This window comes from Lutra lutra, chromosome 7, assembly GCF_902655055.1.
Source record: "Lutra lutra chromosome 7, mLutLut1.2, whole genome shotgun sequence".
Taxonomy (NCBI): Eukaryota; Metazoa; Chordata; class Mammalia; order Carnivora; family Mustelidae; genus Lutra; species Lutra lutra.
This window is the reverse complement of record NC_062284.1, coordinates 67411093-67431144: the sequence shown is the minus strand read 5'-3', so window position 1 is coordinate 67431144 and position 20052 is coordinate 67411093. Positions and strand designations below refer to the sequence as shown.

The 20052-nt window shown below is 43.7% G+C and overlaps 1 protein-coding gene and 1 long non-coding RNA gene across 3 annotated transcripts in view; one reads left to right on the top strand and one right to left on the bottom strand.

Moving 5' to 3' along the window:
* FBN1 (fibrillin 1) overlaps positions 1–13915 on the top strand; it is a 230747-nt gene extending 216832 nt beyond the window's left edge. Inside the window, exons 60-65 of the mRNA XM_047736217.1 lie at positions 2198–2314; positions 2570–2698; positions 3447–3566; positions 8526–8757; positions 11220–11394; positions 12620–13915. Coding sequence (XP_047592173.1) covers positions 2198–2314; positions 2570–2698; positions 3447–3566; positions 8526–8757; positions 11220–11394; positions 12620–13009 — 1163 coding nt within the window. The 3' untranslated portion in view covers positions 13010–13915. The remainder of the gene's footprint in view (positions 1–2197; positions 2315–2569; positions 2699–3446; positions 3567–8525; positions 8758–11219; positions 11395–12619) is intronic.
* On the bottom strand, positions 7221–17858 carry LOC125104034 (uncharacterized). 2 transcript variants are annotated; one of them, XR_007128571.1, is made up of 3 exons: positions 17806–17858; positions 8946–9109; positions 7221–7360 (listed from the first exon to the last, which is right to left on the bottom strand). It is a non-coding gene; the product is annotated as an uncharacterized LOC125104034 (long non-coding RNA). The 2 variants fall into 2 exon arrangements; XR_007128572.1 differs by lacking the exon at positions 17806–17858 and adding an exon at positions 10679–11369.
* Between the last annotated feature and the right edge of the window lie 2194 nt (positions 17859–20052).

The window sequence follows — 20052 nt, the reverse complement described above, 5'->3', positions numbered from 1 at the left end:
ATAGAATAAGCAGAAAGGAAGTAATCTATTCAACAACCATAGAGCCCAGGTCTCCGGCATTGTCCTGCCTCAGCTTAACTGGTGCCTAGAAAACACTGTGCCCAATTAAGTAAACATTTTGTCTGGGTTTCTGGCCTGCTAAAGAGCCCATTCCTGCCCTCCATAACCTTATCTGAGCCACAAATATCACAAAGAATTAAGAAATAGCAGAACTCCATGCAGAAATCCCTCTTCAACCAGAAGTTATCCTTTGCAAAATTCTGTTGGTATAAATTTACTCCTAGAAACATCTTCCTCAACAGTAAGAACTTCACATATCGACTGAATAGCGCAAGTAAATCAAACTTAAGGGTGATTTTTTAAAAGGAGGGATTTGGAGAAGGAAGGGTAGACCAGATGGCAGACTAAGAGTTAGCGTGTTTCTACCATGAAGCCATGATGGAGTAAAAAGAAAGTAAGGGAAGTTGAACTGTGGGGTGGAAGTGGAGAGCAGAGGGAAGTAGGACCCTCAACCGAGTTCTTGTACATCTGCTGAAAGGAGAGAGTTAAGAGACTTGTAACACAGGAAGACAGAATGAACAGTGCCTGAGGTTTTCCTATATAATAGGAAATCTATATAATCCTAGAATTTGGGGAGAGGAGGTTGAGAGACCTACTTAAAAATTCTGACTATCTTGATAAAAGAGTTGTTTACAGCTTTGTGCTTCTCCAACATAGAACTTATTCTCCATCTGTGGATCACAGTGAGCTCCTGGCAGTGTGAGGCTGTAACGCAGACCCATAAATTTACTCATGTAAATAGAGAACCAAATTAAAGAGAAAATCTCTCTCAGTGTATATATTATCTACACAGGGCAAAACAAATTAATAGCATTTTTCCAGCCTGTGAGGGCAGAAAATCCTCAAAAAGGTCTAGCAATTAAGAGATGAAAAATGGAAATTAAATGTATAGTGGTAACAGTCTTTTCACAATGTATCAAACACACCAGTGAAGCTCTCTTTATGGCTTTAGGAGTGGGCAAACAGCAATGGGATTCTTACAGATCCCATCACAGGTCCCTTTCTCCTGTTGCTCTCATGAGGTCTAGATTCGTCCCCATACTTGGCATGGAGGACTAAAGATCAAACCCAGTGGTGCAGATACATATAGTATTGAATCTGACAGAAAGAGGCTCAAAGGATGGCCTAGGGGAGATGTGGGATCAGCACCTCCTCCCTGAGAGCCGGGTAAGATCCAGAGTAGAGGAGAGAAGGGTAGACAAGATGTTCTTGGAGGTGAGAACAGCAAGTATTGCTGTTCTTAAGGTGGGGTAGTTAGAAAACAGTGTAAGAAATCGCTGAGCTGTCTCCCTCACCTGTATGCAGGTAAGCTCCAGCAACCATAGAGCAGTACTCTGGCAGGGCCCCTTGGGTCAGTGATTTTTTGTTGTTGTTGTTGTTAAAATTCAGCTGAAAGCTGGAACATACTTTGTATCTCTTGAGGTCTTTAAATAGCAATGGAGTTAAGAATGAGCCTGGAAGTTCCTGCAGTGAGAAAAGAAGCCTGGTCAAAGTAGAGGATTTTACTGAGATGTGGAAAACAATGTTGGGTAAATACTGTAGGCAGTTTTTAAATGTGCTATTAGCTTATCAAAGTAAGGGGTTTTTTTTTCCCCCTTTGTTTCCCCTTTGATCGCTCAATTTTGTTTTAGTCAAAGGAGACTCTCTAAGAAAAGAAATCCGTTTGGTTTGGTTTGGTTGAACATCTCATTTGAGCAGATTCAAAACAGTGAACGGAAAAGGGAGGGGGGAAGAACTAAGCAAATAAATTAATTTCCAGCCTCAACATTTCTTTTTGCATTTCAGCTTGAATAGATCTTTTCAACGCTTTGGAAAATTTTGAGAATCCCTAATCTTTTACTTTATTTTATAGTTTATTTAAAATGTCACAATTTGAAATGCCTTTGTTGATAAATTCCTGCATTGCTCTATCAAAAGGGAATTGGGATTTCCTTGGATCCCCAAAGAGCTACAGTTTTTGGTCTACAAGGAGAGCACATTTCATCTTCCAAACACTTATCTCCTAGGTTCATCCTAGCTAGGTGCCACCTGTCTATTCTGGCCAGGGTTGAGACATATAGGTCAGAACTCAGAACTCCTTCTGAGGAGTGCTATACTGTCAGTTCGACCGTGATGCTCATCTTCCATTTCCTTATAGATCTTGATGAGTGTGCCACCAAACAGCACAACTGTCAATTCCTGTGTGTGAACACCATTGGCAGCTTCACATGTAAATGTCCTCCTGGATTTACCCAGCACCATACTGCCTGCATTGGTAAGTAGGAGAGGAAAACACCCTAGAGGAAACATAGCTGTTCCTTTAAGGAACTATTTTCTAGTTCCTCTGCTGTTGGAAGATGATGACAAAAGAGTGAAAAAATACTATGTGAGTACAGGTACGTGTGTGCAGGTGTGTCTGCATACACCTGTATGTGAAAAGTTATTGGCCTTTTCTGAGTGAATCATCCCTCTCTCTTTTAAACAACACAAAGAGTGGATTTTAATTCTTTTCCCTACCCGCTTGTTCTAGATAACAACGAATGCACTTCTGACATCAACTTGTGTGGCTCTAAGGGTATTTGCCAGAATACTCCTGGGAGCTTCACCTGTGAATGCCAGCGCGGGTTCTCACTGGATCAGAGTGGCGCCAGCTGTGAAGGTGGGTAGGGTTCTCAGCTTGATACCGCTGCCAGGTCCTGGGGGAAACTCTTCACCCTCCTCTAGGAGATCTTGGAACTGAGCACAAGGAGAACACCCAACTGAAGATGGGAACTATTTTGCTGGGTCGGCACAGGTGTCCTATCTTAAAGACCCATCTTTCATCTCATGCTTGATCATGTCCATAACATGTGCCTTCCCCTAGTATCTCAGGGCTTTTTCTGCTCAGTGAATAGCGTAACCTAAGAGGGCACAAACTAGTCAAGAAAAATAGCTCAGTTCCTGCATTTGATTCATTCATATTCTAGTCATTGGATCCAAAGTCTTAAAAGGACTCCCCACATGTGGATTATATATATGAAGAATAACTCATCTGATACTATGCAATTAAAATTTAAATTTTTTTTTTTTTTTAGGATTTCCTTTCTGTCTTGACATCTTTTAGTTTCTGATCCTGGCACAAACAAGCAAATACAAATAACTTCCACAGCCATCCCATAGAGTGCTCTTGGGCCTTACCTTCATTTCTTGGTCGTTTTAATTTGTAGACATTAGCAGGAATATCTGGATGTTTTTCTCCTTGGACTCATCAAAAGCTCCGGAGCACATATTCTTGATGCTCTGGTGGCAGAATAGTTTTTCAGGGGTCAGCTGCCTCTCCCTTTAGCATGCATGTCAGTGTGGCTTCAGAGAATGACTGAGAGACCAGCGCTGATGTGGTTTCAAGGCAGCTCTCCCTTCCTTTGCAGATGTGGACGAGTGTGAAGGCAACCATCGCTGTCAGCACGGCTGCCAGAACATCATCGGGGGCTACCGGTGCAGCTGCCCCCAGGGCTATCTCCAGCACTACCAGTGGAACCAGTGTGTGGGCAAGTAGTCTTTCTTTGGTACCATGAAGAATCGCGGCGGGCTCCACTGAGGCCAAATAGTGCTTTCTTTCTGGAAACTTGAAACCTGTCATTAGATCAACAGAGAGTCATTTAAAGCCCCCCTAACCTGGTTGAAACCAGAGGAAAGTCACAGCCTTTGCAAAACAGCAAACTGAGGGGGAAAAAAACATAATGATAAAGGATATTTTGAGAACATTGGAAATGAAATGCCCCTAGAATTCCTTCACTCTCAGCATCCTCCCCCATTCTGCTGCATGCTATCACTATGGCCCTGTTCGCAGGAGGGCCAACAAAATCCTGCCTCTGACTGAAAAATAGCCAGCCAGCCAGAGGTGATTTTGGGTGACTTTTGGCCCACAGACACAGAAATGGTTCCAGTCAGCTCTACACACCCTTTGGGGCAGAGCGTAGGCAGCCGATGCGGGTAGTTTTTTCAGGTCTCTGAATTCTTTTGAAAATTAAGGGAGACCCAAAGGCTCATTAAACTGAAATTATGTCATTTTTGATTCCATACTGTCATGGGAAAAATACTCTTAATGCACATGAGAGAATTCCAACACGGTGAGTTTAGTGGGACCCCAGATTCATCTTGCCCAGGCTCTTGGTTTTACTAGAAAGACCTGAAAGCCCAAGGAAGAAAAGTAATCTGTCCTGAACCCTGTTCCTTTGTGACATGCCTGAGACTAGAACCTCAGGCTCTTAACTTCCTGACTCAGGGCTGCCTTTCAAGTGTTGTGTTCACTCACTTTTTCCATGTACCAAGTATCTAAGCAGCACTGCGGTAAGCTTGGTGCTTAGGTGACCTGTTCTAGCTGCCATGCCCATGGGTTTAGAGCCCTCCTTAGCAAAGACACCAGGATTAATGCTTCCCTGGTGCTGCTCCACCTCTCAGTGCTCCACTTTACTCCAAAAGAAGAGACATTTGGTGTGTTTTCATTTATCAAAACTGCATCCCTTTCATTTGGTTTGATTCTTTCCAAGACACAGTTTTGGAAGGATGAGCGAGGTTGGCTAAAAGGATGCCAGTGCTGGAAGAGTTTAGACACTACTAGATGACCTGCCCTCCCCTCCTCTTCCTACCTTCAGTCTGGGGGTAGTAGAGGTGGGCAGATCATGTCTTCATTGCCTAGAGATTCTACTTCGGCCCCCGGAAGATCATCTCCTGGCTGGGAGTTCTAGAATAAATTGATTAAGAAGTTAGAAGAGGGGGCTCCTGGGTGGCTCAGAGGGTTGGGCCTCTGCCTTCGGCTCGGGTCATGGTCTCAGGGTCCTGGGATCGAGCCCCACATCAGGCTCTCTGCTCAGCAGGGAGTCTGCTTCCACCTCTCTCTCTCTGCCTGCCTCTCTGCCTACTTGTGATCTCTGTCTGTCAAATAAATGAATAAAATTAAAAAAAAAAAAAAGAGGTTTGGGGGGTTTCAATACCCAAAAGATACTAGCCCAAACTGGGCTCATAATTCTTAAGAAGTACAGCTATCTACAACGAGCATTGCCTTTGGCCAGAATGGCTTCCCTGGAGCCATGCAGGGTGGATTTCTCAGACCAGCCCTTTCTGGATCCTCACTCCTGGGCTGCCAGAATTTCACTCTTAGAAGATGGATGGGTTTGGGGTCAAAGGCCACTTGGTCTCATCGTCTTTTTTTTTTTTTTTAAAGATTTATTTATTTATTTGACGGAGATCACAAGCAAGCAGAGCGACAGGCAGAGAGAGAGGAGGAAGCAGGCTCCCTGCCTCACAGAGAGCCCGATGCAGGGCTCAATCCCAGGACCCTGGGATCATGACCTGAGCCAAAGTCAGAGGCTTTAACTCACTGAGCCACCCAGGGGCCGCAGGGTCTCATCGTCTTATGGAACAGATCAAGCTTGCAGCTGCAGTTGGAGTTGAGCCATGTTGACCTAGAGAAGATCTGTAAAAGAGAGTCCATCCTACATTTTGGAATTCTCCTAGCGGTTCTCTCTTCACACCATGACTAACACTAAGCAAGCCTAATGCAGCAACCTTTGATTTTAGAGGACAGAGTAGATAGGTTTTAGTCTTAAGATTAAGGAGGGTTTTTTGGAGAATCCAAGGCTGTTTCAATAAAATTAAAATGTCTCTCTTTATAAAAAGGACACAACCCCCCCCCCCCCAATTTTGAGCATTGACTGAGAGGAAAACAAAGATTTTGGAGCACAAAAAAATTGCTCTTAGAGCCATTTGCTCCAGGATGAAAAAGGTGGAGAGGGCAAAGCACGGGCAACAAGTCATGTCTGTACACTGATGTACAGGGTGAGTGCAGAGATTCTTTCCAAGCTGTAAACATTGACTATTTGCCAGTTTCTTAATTCCTGTTCTGCTGACCCTAGTTCTCTAACATAGATAAGCAAATTTAATTTAAACTTTGTTAGATTCTCAGGGAGTTAAAAAAAAAAAAAGCAAAGTAAAATAGAAAAGAATGTGAAAGAGAGGAGAGAGTTCTTAACTGGGATGGATATTTATAGTAACAAAGATAGATGCTCAAAGCTAGAAGGAGCCTTAGAGAGGATCTAGTCTGACCTCACTCCTAAAACATAAATCCTTCTCCAACCTCCCTGGTTGTCCAAGCTTCACTTGAATACCATCTTGAAGGGCATTCACTTTCTTGCAAGATAACCCAATTTATCTATAGAGAACTTTAATTCTTGGAAATATTTTTTTTTTTTCATAGAAAACAAACTGTTCCTCCTCCTACTTCTAACCTATTTCTGTCCTTTGGAACAATACAGATAAATAAATCTAAGTTTTATATCAATGGGTCCTGTCCTACATATACAGACATGGGCCTTAGAGGTTTTGTCTATCAGAGTCCTGTCAGGAAACCAATGGCTAAGCCCAGCCCAAAAGCACAGGGCAAAAGAGAGGAGCGTGTTGATGCTCCATGCACGTCAGTCTCCAGGGACTGAGAGCAGGTGAAAAGTCTGGAGATAGACATGGAGGGGCAAGGGGAAAACATCCAGCCCAAGGATAGTCTTTCCACCAAAGTAATTACCTTCTGTTCCTCATTCACTCTTGGGTGCCCATGGCCTCCACTGGTATCTGTTACACACTTCGTCTCTGATTTAGAGCAAGGGGGAAAGAACAAAGACAACGGCAGATCTAATTACCTCTGTTGTAGGAACCCTGAAGCCTAAATGACCTTGGGTGGATATCTGGGAGTCCTTGGATATAAAGAATTCTTAAACAGACCTGTAGCTGGGCACTGAGCCACAGCAGACAGCTCAGTGAATGGCTTTCTTATTGTGTATCTATTCCTTCCACACAGGAAGGAAAAAGGAAAGGGAGAGAGAAGAGAGGGAGGGAGAATATTATGCATATGGAAGCACCCCGCCCCCACCATTTTGACCCACCTGTTTTTCCAATTTTAAAACAGATATTTTTGGGGTGCCTAGGAGCCTCCGTCGGTTAAGTGTCCGACTCTTGATCTCAGCTCAGGTCTTGCTGTCAGGGTCGTGAGTTCAAGCCCCACACTGGGCTCCATGCTGGGTATTGAGCCTACTTTAAAAATAAATATATAAATATAAATAAATACAGATGTTTTCTTAGAAACAGATCTGTTTTTTGTAAAGGAATCTAAAAAGGTGAAACCAACAAAAAGACAAAAGTAGTACCAGTTTAAATGGTGTGGAGTCTCTTGAGAGACACTGGCACGAAGGCAAGCACGTGGCTTCTGCAATCAGACAGCCCTGGGCATGCGTCTCGGCCCTGCTGCTGCTGCTGGATCTCAGAGGGGCTCTTGGAGCCTTGTTTTCATCATCTGTAAAACAGGGATTATGACACCTACTGCCCGTGATTGTTGGGAAGGTCAAGGTACTGAACCTTGTACTCTGTCATGCAATGGGCATCTAATAAACCTTAATTACATTTCCCCTCCTCGCTTATGTTGGAAGCGTTTGCTCATTGAGGCAAAGGCCAATCTGTATGCAGTCAAATGAATATATGCCTGAAAATGGGCTACAGCGATTAAGGAATATTTTACCAGCAAGCCTCCAGCCTGCCCTACACGCCAGGCCTACAAAAGTATATTTGAGATTTCAGAAAGTTATAAATTAGAAATAGTGAGATACTGAAGATTTCTCCCTCAAGTTGATTTTTTAAAGTTAGATTTCTTTCCCCTGCTTTTTACTGTCAGACTTGGCAGGTCCCCGTGGGTAGCCAGTCCTGCAGCATCTGTCTCTATTGTGGGTTTTTTCCAATTATTGCTTGTGAAGTCTGCTCTGAATGTCTTCCAGCCATACTTTGCTTTAGACATGGCCCAGACGCTCTGGGCAGGAGGCTGGTTTGGATAAGGGGGGGGCCCATTCAGAGATGGGAGCAGACATACCAGAAGGCACTATTCATCCCCAGGACAACCACCTGGGGGCTTTTGCAGATTTTTGAAAAGGAAGTGCAAGTGGGGCAGACACTTCCTGCAGGATGGCAGCCCTGCCAGCCCCGCACATCCTCAAGGAGGAGGACTGGGAAAGCAGCCTCCGGGAATACAGCTGGTTCCTGCTTTGGAGACAGTCCTCCCTCTCACAGAGAACTGCAGGATGCCTTCCCTCCTGCCCTGAGCCTTGAACCTTAGCTAGGAACCAGCCCCTCATGCTTCACGGGAGGCTCGTGTGGCGCGGAACACACCCGTGTGGGCTTCAGATGAGACCTGGAATCTGACGCCCTCCGAACCCCAAGCTCTAACGCTCTCCACCTGCTGTGTTTGACCTCGCCTTCCACGTTGGCTCCCCATGTGCCAAGAGGCCACGTCCATTTCCACAGTGCGCTCGCTCCCCCCACCCCCTCTCTCGCCCTCTCTCTCCCCTCCCTCTCCCCACCCCAGTCACCTCAGCCTGCCCTGCCTTCCCGAGTAGTGCTAGTGCGAGCGGAGGGCCAGCTGGCTGGCAGTCCCTGGTGGAAACGCCTGGTGTGTTCTGGTTTCCGTGCAGATGAAAACGAATGCCTCAGCGCACACATCTGCGGAGGAGCCTCCTGTCACAACACCCTGGGCAGCTACAAGTGCATGTGCCCCGCTGGCTTCCAGTACGAACAGTTCAGCGGGGGCTGCCAGGACATCAATGAATGTGGCTCCGCGCAGGCGCCCTGCAGCTACGGCTGCTCCAACACGGAGGGCGGCTACCTGTGCGGCTGTCCGCCGGGCTACTTCCGGATAGGCCAAGGGTGAGTGCCTCTGCCCCTGCTCACGCTGGGCGGTTCTCTTGCTCCCAGCCTCGTGAGGTGGATGTCGCTCCTGACAACCCATCCTAGCTGAGGAGAACCATCCTTTTTGTAATCCTAGAGGTCATTCCAGTTAGCTCTGCAAAGGTGGTAGGCTGTAATACACAGACTATGAAACTCGCTGTAAATACCTTGATATAGGTTTTCTTCGTCTTGTTCTCTTGATCTTCTTGTTGAAAATGGATTCATTTCTCCAGAAATGCAGGGGCCGACCCAGACCAGAACAGGACTCAGGGCACATTCCTGACCCACCCTTCTCCTGGGGCAAACAGGGTTCGGTCTTTACTGAAAATGCCTTGTCATTAGAGAACATTGTATGTTAGGATAAATCACAACGGTATCTGGTTTTAATGTACATGTTACACCTCAGACTTAAGTTTACATTAACAATTACCAAAAGAGTATGAAACAGGAGCTGAAATAATTAGTGTATTCTCCAGGCAGAACACTTCACCACATTGTAGATGTGAGTGTTGGGGAAGGCAAGACATAGTTTTATTTTACTCAGTAATTTGAAAGTTTAGTGGTAAGTTTTCAAATGTAGGTCTTTTTCCCTGCCGACTTAATTGAGACTTGGAGGCCCATCTACTTTTGTCTGTCTTGTTAAGGATTTCAGTTTTTACCTTTTTAGTTAGGAACATACAGACATGAAATAGACATACACCTGTCACACACACAACCACACACACACAGACACACCCCACAAAATCACATATCCCAGAACACACACATACGTTTATATATAAAATTAACCTAGTGGCCTTTGATTTCTTAACACACAAACATCAAGCGATTCACTTTGGGTCTGTGTAGACTTGAAGGTAAAAGAATGTTTCATGGGAAGTACACAGAATGCCAGCAATAGGACACGAATTCCCAGATGTTTGTGTCTGGCTCTCAGTAGACTCATTCTTCATAAGTTGAATGCCAGAACCATTTTCCCAGCAAAAATTGTGACAGTCCAAACTGGCTTCTGGCCAGTGGGACTTTGTAGTCACACTTCTTGTAAGTGGTGTTCCAGGGATATGAAAATACTGGAAAGGATTTCTGAGAAAAGAACCAAAGCCTACAAATTTGGGGTTTTCCTTCCAATAACTTAATCATTTTGCAAACGTATACAAACACACACACACATACACGATGAGCATTCATCATTTCATCCATTGTATTGTTTCTGCACGTTTCATGCTGCAAGACAGAGGAAGAGAAAAGGAAATGTACTGGGCTCTGGCAGGATTGCAGAAAATAGTAGGAGCCCCTGAACGGCTGCAAAACACACAAAAAGATCCTGCTTATTGGCATTGAGGGCATAAAGAAAAATGGGTTATAAAAAACAGGCCAACAAGTACAGAAAAAGAGATCGATAATTGGTCTTCGTTATGACCCATTAGTAGAAATCTACCCATTTATAACAGCTTGGGCTTCTCTGTGAATCACTAGAGTGGACCCTGCCCCGAAATAAAGACTCCTTAGGATCACTGAGCTATTTCAACACATTTTGAAAGAGGAGCCTGGTAAATACATTCCAAGAGGCCTAGGAAATAGTAAGCAGAATAACAAAACAAGGTACTTGTGACACATGCAAGCCTCCCTCTGTAACTTGGCTTTGATAACTGAAAGGCAAAGAAAAACAGCTGAACTAGTTCTCTCTTGGGCATGGGTTTGTTTATCCAGCCTCACATGAGTCAGAGCCAATGGTCCTAGTGGTTTTGAATGACTTGAAGCAATTTCCCACAGTTGGGTTAAGCTCCCATGCTTGCATCTTAGACATTACACATCTTCATGGTTTGTTTCTAAGTCAACCTCAGTTCTACCTAGAACTTTCCTTGCAGCTTCAGTAGCTTTGGCCAAAGCGAGTGGTCACATAAGAGGAGAAGTTGCTCAGAAGCCGGAGTGGTGAAGGCTGGTGATAGTGGTGGCGGAAGGGGAGACTGTAGTGATGCGGTCAGGGAGGCAGGAAAAGGGCAGGGAGCTCAATGGCGGATGCTCATACCTTTCTCACTTTCTGGTTTATAAAAGGAAGATGTTTTCCTTTAACCTCCCAAGTCACATGGTCTCCCCCTCTGCTCCCAATCCTTTCCCCATTTCCACTCCATGTCCCCTCCCTGTGTTAATGGAGCAAAACACCTGCCACAGTTGGGTTCAGAAAAGAAGGGGCAAATCCATATGCAACACAGGACCCAGAGAGATAGTAGAAAGAAATCGACCCAACCCGGGGAACTGGGACTCTGAGCCTAAACCCAGAGGACTTCAGGGTGGCTCTTGGAACCAGCCAGTCACCTAGCAGACAAATAGTCAGTGGCTAAATGTCACCTGGTGGGGTCCATGCACCACTGGAACTCTTGGTCCTCCTCCCTTATCTACCAGTTCTAATGAAAAGGGGCCGTGCCCCTCTTCCTCCACAGGCACTGTGTTTCTGGAATTGGCATGGGCCGAGGAGGCCCGGAGCCACCTGCCAGTGGCGAAATGGATGACAATTCTCTCTCCCCGGAGGCCTGCTACGAATGTAAGATCAATGGCTACCCCAAACGGGGCAGGAAACGGAGAAGCACAAATGAAACAGATGCCTCCAACATCGAGGTGGGTCAGAAGGTGGTTTCTCCTGATGTCTCCTGTTGCAGAAGGGCCTTCCAGATGCCTGTGGTTTCCTCCAAGGATGTTCCAAGTGTGAAAAAGCTCTCTGGGGAGAAAATCCAGACATTCCCTGCGCTCTAGGCTGCATTTTACAAGAGTCTGTGGGACTCTGGATTTTCTTGCTGCTTTTAGGGAGTGGCCATCCGAAGGTTTTCACATACTTGCTCATTTCCTCTGTCTCGCCAAAGAGAAAGTCAAACACCCACCCAAAGTCCGCTGAAAGGAAAGGTCTGAGATCCAGGACAGCAAGTGGGCAGAATAGTGAAGTGACATAGTGCTCTCTCCGTGGGGATGCCAAGTTCTGAAAGCTCAAGGTTCCTCTACTGAAAAGAGCCATGTGGAGTGTGAGGGAACTTGGATTCTAGACAAAAACAACATGGAGCTCAAGCAGCCTGGTTTTCTTTGCCTACGGCTGCTGCAGCCTTTCAGTCAACTCAGAACTGCACAGATATTCACCCAGACCTCTGGCTCCAGGCCCGGAGAATCCGGCACATGTGGTCCCAGAGAGGCCAGCAAGCAGCCAGGTGAAAAGCATTGAATGTTAGCAGATCATCAGAGTCAGGAAGTAGGTTCCTAGGCGTGTCCTTCCAAGGGGATGGTTTTGCGTCAGTGAACAAAATTGAAATAGACTGGTTCTTTCTTAGCATCGGTGCTGCAACCCATCCGCTGTGGTTTGGGAAATGAGATAAGTCTAGGGAAAGAAAACGGTCTATGAAAACAGTGGTTTTCGAACTTGAGCGTGCATGTGAATCATCTGGAAGACTTGGTAAGCCGGATTGCTGGGAAACACCCCCGGGGTTTCTGACTCGGTAGGTCTCACTCAGGTGGTGCTGAGAATTTGCGTTTCTGACAGATTCCCAGGTGACACAGATGCTGCTGGTCTGGGGAGCACACTTGGAGACCTGCCGCATTAGAAGACCTCCAACTACTTGCTTCCGTCTTGACATCAGTTTAATGTTTTTTTGTTTTTTTGTTTTTTTACTGTTCTAAACATGTGCCAGTTTAGCAGATCTATGACTTAAATGGTGTTTTATGAAAACAGGCATTTTTGACATGGTATATCCAATGTGAGTAGGAGGTGGTATTAGTGTAAGATTCGAGTCACTTTTTAAGATGAGAAGCAGGTGACATACTTACATTTTATTTAACGCATTGTCATGTGTCTTTCCAGGACCAGCCTGAGAGAGACACCAATGTGAGTCTCGCAAGTTGGGACATTGAGAAGACAGCCGTGTTCGCTTTCAATATTTCCCACATCAGTAACAAGGTCCGAATCCTAGAGCTCCTCCCCGCCTTGACGACTCTGACCAATCACAACAGATACTTGATTGAATCTGGAAATGAAAATGGCTTCTTTAAAATCAACCAAAAGGAAGGGATCAGCTACCTCCACTTCACCAAGAAGAAGCCAGTGGCTGGAACCTATTCATTACAAATCAGTAGTGCTCCACTTTATAAAAAGAAAGAACTTGATCAGCTAGAAGATAATTATGACAAAGACTACCTCAGTGGTGAACTGGGTGATAATCTGAAGATGAAAATTCAGATTTTGCTTCATTAATTCACCAGAGACCAAATAATTAAAAAACAAAGATAGATAGGTAGAACGGAATTTTTCCCCCAATCAGAATCTTCATATCATAGGTACAATCTTTCACCAAGTAAATTTCTATAAATAAGCACTATTCTTGTATTACAAAAAGCAAGGTACAGGTAACTACCCTAGTTCAAAACAACCACTTTCTCAGGCTTCTCATGTGTGTAGCTGAGCTACCTTGTCATATGTGTTGATTCTTGAAAACCGGGACACGTATTTTCACGGGGGGTCAGTCATTCATGCTGACATGCCGTCCTTCTAGCAGTTTACAGGAATGTGCTTCCAATCGAAGGACTGTTCTGTTTTTTCAAATTTTTAAACTTTGCTTCTCCAAATACAAGTACTAGGTTGGCCAATTATAATATCTATTTGGTGCTAGTAAATTCTCAAACTAGATTTATAAATGCACTGTAATATTTACACAACTTAGAAACCAAATTACCAGTATTCAGTTCAAATACTCCATTAATTTCAATCAACCAAAGTTAGTTCAGTAGCTTATCTCAGTTATGAGTTATAATACATTACATGTAAATTAAGTGTGTGTATACTGTAATCGTGCTATTTTTTATCATTGAAACATTTATAAACTAGAATAATAATGCCCTTAATGTGAGGGTTTGTAATGGTGCTTATTAAGACCAAAGACTTGTTAAATGTATACACCAAGTGGTAAGGAAATTTCTGTGACTGGCCCACACATGCGTGGAGGTCTGGGAGGACCAAGAACCAGCCCCAGCAGCCAAAGGATCACCAGTACACCCTTCATCACACCCGTGCAATATGCCAAGATTCCCCTCGATCATTCCTGTCAACAAGGGGTCCATGTCATAAATGTCACAATAAAACAGTCTCTCTTTTTTTAGTGTACCCTTGGCTTTGTGTTCTTGCATGGATATGGGATTTGAGGAGGGGGGTGGCATTCTGGAGGCTAAATAAAGTTTCCTGAACTTAAATTATCCTGGGTGTGGTAGTTATAGCTTTGAAAGGTGCCAAACGTATAACCACTAGCAAAAAAAAAAATTAATATATTTGAGTTAGTCCCTTGTTCTGTTCATTAAAGACAGTGGAGTTATTTCTGGCCAATAAGAAATTTAGATTGTAGCCTCATTTCTAAAACATGACCTAATTATTCCTGTGACTTTTAGACCACTAGATTTAAGTATTTTAAGATATCAAGTTCGGTCACTGTCTTAGAGCACATGGGTTCCATTATAAAAGATTTATCATGCCCTCCCCCTCAAATATACAGTGTTGGCAAGCCTTAGGTGCTCCATCCTTTTTCCCCCTAAACATCTGTTGTTAGTCAGGGCTAGTCTAATTTACAAAAGGACAATACCAAATTGAATCCAACTGAATGCTATCTAGCTCTTGCTTTTTGACTGTCGTAATTTGAAAATGCTGTTTTAAGTGCAATATTGAGTATTTAACAATTCAGTTCACTGAATTGGTATGAAATAATTCTTACAATCCCCAAGGGCAGTAAAGTGAAGGTGGCGAAAATAAAGGTGAAATAAAATTGCTGCATGAAGGGGAAAGAAAGCATATAGGACAAAGTCAAAATCCTCTCAACATCTTCAAAAAGCTACGCTAAAGATGGTGGAGGAGGTCTGTTCCATCTTATTCCAGAAGGCAAAACGAAGGTTAGTTGCCATGAAATTCAGTTTAACATACATCTTCCTAACTGCCGAGCTGCCCACTGAGGAATGGATTTCCGTGTGATGTGGTGAGCTCTCTGTCACTTTTTGGAGTGTTCTAGTCTAGGCATGACAGCCAGTGGACAAGGATGCTTTCTTCTCCCTTACAGGCCATGAACATCTTGAAGTATTTTTTTGTATCTCTTATTTTACCATCCAAAAAATCTTGCTTGTAATAGGTGCTAAATAGAAATGAATCAAATGACTATTTTGGAAGCAATTTGTACCTTGGTTGGGAAGTGAAAATATGACTCAAAATTTCCTTCTAACTCTGTGCCTGTGGGTCTATGATGGAAGTGTACTAAAGTTGTTAGAGAAGAATATATAGCATATGGTAAACAACAGTTTGCATTCGGAAAATGTCTTTGATAATTTAACCAGAACTGCATTATATTGAATAATGGATTTTCTTTATAACAAACAGCAAAAGAATATAGAGTTGGCACATGGTAGATCACTTTGATATTTTTAATAGTCTCAGTCTGGCTTTTATTTATTTCAGAGCCAACAATTTTCAACAGCATATTTTCCATGTTTCTGTCTGTAACAAAACATTTTCCTCATTGTTCCATTGTAAATATTCCTCTTGTTGGAACCCTTTTGAATCCTGAGATTTAAACCTGTACCTTTTAATTGTCTGTGACCTTTCGATTTTATTTCCAGTGGTTGACAAACTTGGTTTTGTAAATCTCTCAGAAGCTTGAAAACGTCTTGTCTCTACCCCTCAGCCCATTTCATTTGCCAATAATTATTTTGTAAGTAGGGTTGAAATGAACTCAGCTGGCCTTGTGAAATGTTTAAACTTGCACAAACAACTACATTTTTGTTCAACAAATAGCACTTTACCCAGCCAAAATTGCTTTGGACATTGCCATTACAAATACTGTTAAACTTCAGAAATCATGTTTGTAAATTAGATGAGCCAAAATAAAGGACAATTAGGTTGATACTATATTAGTATACTTAAAAGTTATATATCTATAAACTGTTAAAGATTTTTAGATCACCACTTCGTCCACAGAATGTACTTTATTCTGATTCTAACGTAGTTGTTAGAGATATATCAGAAATGTCATTACTGCATGGTTTTAGGATCTTGTTTCTAAATGCTAGAAGACTATTGCTAGGGTGATTAGTCTTCACATACAGACCTGAAGACAAAGTTATTTCCCCCTTGCCAATTTTAAATAACACTTTGTAAAGAAAAAATCAGCAGCAAACCACTTTATTTCACTAAACATTTTGAAACCCAATGTGAGCCTAACATTATATTGTTAGGAATGGATGCTCAGTACTCTGAGTTTAGGGTTAGGGAGAAACAAAAAGGCTGTGACTTTGATTTTGCAGATTTCCATGTGTATCCATGCCTGGGCTCACTCACAGGTCTGGGTCTCAATGAAAGGTTCTGACATTCTCACAAATGTCTGTATAAACATGAGGGTCTTGTACATTTGACACCCGACATACATTTGACAGGACCTGGCAATTCCACAAAATCTGTTATTTCAGCTAACTGCTAATGAATCCAAAATGGTTTTTCTGGCACACAAAGTCATAAACCTCTTTTTAGGACATGGGCTGTTTTACATCCTGGAGCCAAGCCTGAATCATGACCTCTACGAAACAATGTCAATTTCATTTTTACTATTGGACAGGGGAAGGTGCATTCTTTTTAAATGAATGAAGCAGGTAAGTGGGTCTGACTTCCTGTTAGTTCAACTCTGCATTCTGTCCACTCTTGTTTTCTTCCATAGAAAGTAATATCCATTGTTACTTTGAATCCCTGTGACTATCTCCATTTCATAAATAAATTCCGCATTACCTTGTCGGCTCCCTTTGGCCCTTCGTGGGTTGGTTGTAGTGTCAGTTACCAAGCCTCACGCTTGCTATTTCGAGATCCTGTAGCTCGGGTTGGAAGTAAAAAGCAGCGTGGAGGTAGCGAGGCTCAGGGGAGAGCCACAGCTCCGTGCAGTGGTCCCTGTGGACCTTCCACAGCCCTCTTGGGCTACTCCTTGCAGCTGAGCCCTGAAGTGCAGGAATCAGAAGAGGTCTGTTTCCTTCTAAATGTAAAATTCCCTCTGGGAGAAAATTAAATCAAACCTAAATGTTTCAGCTTCTTCCTCTCTTGGAAGTAGAGGTAACTGAAAACATCCTGGTGATAATCACACATCCCATTGATCCCACCAGCCGGGGACAGAAAGCGATCATATGCCGGTGCAGTTGCGTCTGTATGGTAAGCTCTGCTCTAGGGGTCCCTAACAGCTCTGCTAGGTGGGGAAAGATTAATGGGTCCTTGATATATCCAAATTTCAAGAGCATAAATGGCTGTGTGTTTTTGTCACCACATGAGATCAGCGCAATGAGCAGTTGGGCCTTTCTGTCTACGATCGTACCAGATTGTCCTTCAGTGTCCTCACCGCACCTGTGTAGGGCCATGTCCTGATCCAACTCCAGTGGTTCTGTGCCCCAGGCAGGACTGCACACTCCCCGGAGGCCTGCGGCGTCCTACACGTTGGACTGTACCAGGCTGTCCTGTGGGTCCTTCGCAGCCAAGCACCGAGCCTGGGAGTCAGCCCACCGCGGAACCAGCTCCGTGCGGGGCAAACGGGTCTGCATCATGGCCCCTCCGGCCATGATCACTCCCACGGGGAGGGGACAGGGACGCCAGGGCTGCTGTTCTTACAGGCTGAGCTCTCAGTGTCCAGTCGTTCTCCTGGGGTCTGTGATCCCTGGTTTGGAGTTTTGACCTTGCTTTGGCTTATAAGGTTCACCAAGATTGCAGTTCAGACCTGAGGTCCTGAGCAGTGCCTGGTCCAGAGTTCCGACACTGCAGGAAGCTGTGTTCAAACCTTAGTTCCAAGTTATTTGGCCATGCGAAATCCTTGATGTTTCTGAGCCTCATTTCTACTATATATATGTATATATATGTGTGTGTATTTATTTTTTTAATCTAAAACTGCTGGTTTAAAAAGCACTCATGAACAATGTCCCTCTGAACCTCGCTTCAGTCCTAAGTAATTATCCTTGTGCACAAGTTCAGGTGTCTTACCAAAAGTCTCTCACCTTGGGGCACCTGGATGGCTCAGTCAGTCAAGTGTCCAGCTCTTGGTCTCAACGCAGGTCTTGGTCTCAGGGTCATGAGATTGAGTCCCACATTGGGTTCCACGTTGGGCTCCATGCTGGGTGTTGAGCCTACATAAAAAAGATAAAGTCTCTCACCTTATAGAGATAGAACAGAGACTAAAACTCCCACACCTGTTAAAACAGCATGTACTCCCTTCGCTGTGCATGCCAAATGAAGAAGAAATCAAATACGGTATATGAAATCACAACATGAATCACAAAGCTACAAATTCCGTATGTGTTTCAACATCTAGATGCCCCTCTGCTCCTCCAGCAACCCAGTGAAGACAGGTGAGGTGAGAAATGCCCTCCATAGCCCTCCTTTCTCCCCTTTCTTCGCCCTCCCCGTCCCCTCCTAAATGTTCATCATGACCCGGTAGCCCACTGCTGACTCCCCTGCATCATGAGAGACTTCTGATGGCAAAGATTCTTCTATGTCCTCGCAGCTCGAGGCCTGGCACACAGTGGGCGCTAAATATGTGGTGAATGGATCAATGAGTGAGGTTGAAGGAAGGGAAAATACAAGTGAAAAAGGGAAAAGCCCATGCAGTAGAACAACCCATTTCTTCTGCTTCTCCTCTTCTTCCTCTATTTCTCTTTGCCTTTCTCAACAAACATTTTTTGGACACTTGCCTCATGGATGAAGGATGAAGGAAGCCAGGTTCCTAGCCTACTGAGACTTTGAAACAGGGGGTGACAGGGCAGCTCTCTCTCCACTGTTCTTTAGTGAAGACATGGTTAGACTTTGCAGGTGCCTGAAGGAAGTTGCTGGGTATAAGGGTTCCCACTCCCCACAACCCTAGAAGGCAGGAGGCAAGCTAAGGTTCCCTAGTAAATCCACCTTTGACATCTGCAAGTCCCCAGGTCTACATCTTTATGAATCACCAAAATTAGAAACCAAAATTCTAGCATATCTCCCCCAGTGGAATGCCAAAAAGTGGTCATTTTTCAGGAGGAAGTTTATGGTTGGAGTTAGATTTCCAAGTTTAAATGAAACTTACCCTGAAACCTAACACATAAAATCGGGCAGAGCTGTTTGGGTTAAAGCAGATCTAGATAGCCTGGGGTCTCTCCACTCACTCCCTTCAAGACAATTCTTATGGACAATTGTAACAGAAAGGTCAGTTAGAGTCTGAATGGTTCTACAAATGTAAGACAAATATCATTTATAAACTTAATTTTAAATGTTAACAAAAACTCTAAGCCCATTAAATTAATAAATAAAGGCATTATAGACAGCATGTCAGATAAGGAAGCTATACACATTTTCCTTGTATTTATATGTAGCAGAAACTAACTAGATGCTCCCCAAACATTTTTTTTCCCTCCTGGGCTCACACCAAGACTGTTAGTTTAGTGCTGTGTGATGGATTCTAACCAGCAGGGAATCAGAAGTGACACATGCCATTTCCAAGTCTAGAAAAAAAATACATATACAATCATCCACATTCACAGGAAATAAAGTTTACTGTATTAAGCCACTGATATTTTAGGATTATTTGTTATAGCAACAACCATCAATTACCCTAACTGGTACAAGTGTACATGTATATAAATAAATATATATGTATATATGTATAATTAGATTAGTCAAGGTAATAGACATATATATTGACATTATGGTAATTTTTATACATACACACAGACATACACATCAATGTCTTTTGACCTTGGCTGCAGCATTAGAATGACTCAGGGATTTTTTTTAAAAATCCCAATGTTCAGGCTATATGCCAGACCCACCCATTCAGAATCTCTGAAGTTGGGACCAAGATAGCAATGGTTCTAAAAACTCTCTAGACGGCAACCAAGGTTGAGAAGCATGGCTCCAAATCTTCAGGCCCACTGTAAAAGTCAGGCAACTTGGGGAAATCTACCGGATAATTCTGACATGCATCCCATCCACTATTGACATGGCTAGTCGACGGGACATGCATTATCACAGAAGAACGTTAACCATGGCATTCCCTGACTCTGCAAACTGTATCTTTTCATTGGAGTTTGGGGTGCAGCAGCAGTAGGGAACAATCAAGTGGGGATGTAGTATGTATGTTGCAAGGTGGTTCCTTAGACTCATTAATGGGCCAACTCGCACTAGCCTAGGGGCAAGATGGCGAATCTCGCCTCCATACCGGGATGTTCTCAGGGAGTCAGCATCTCCAAGGTGAAGTCCGTTCATAACAAAAT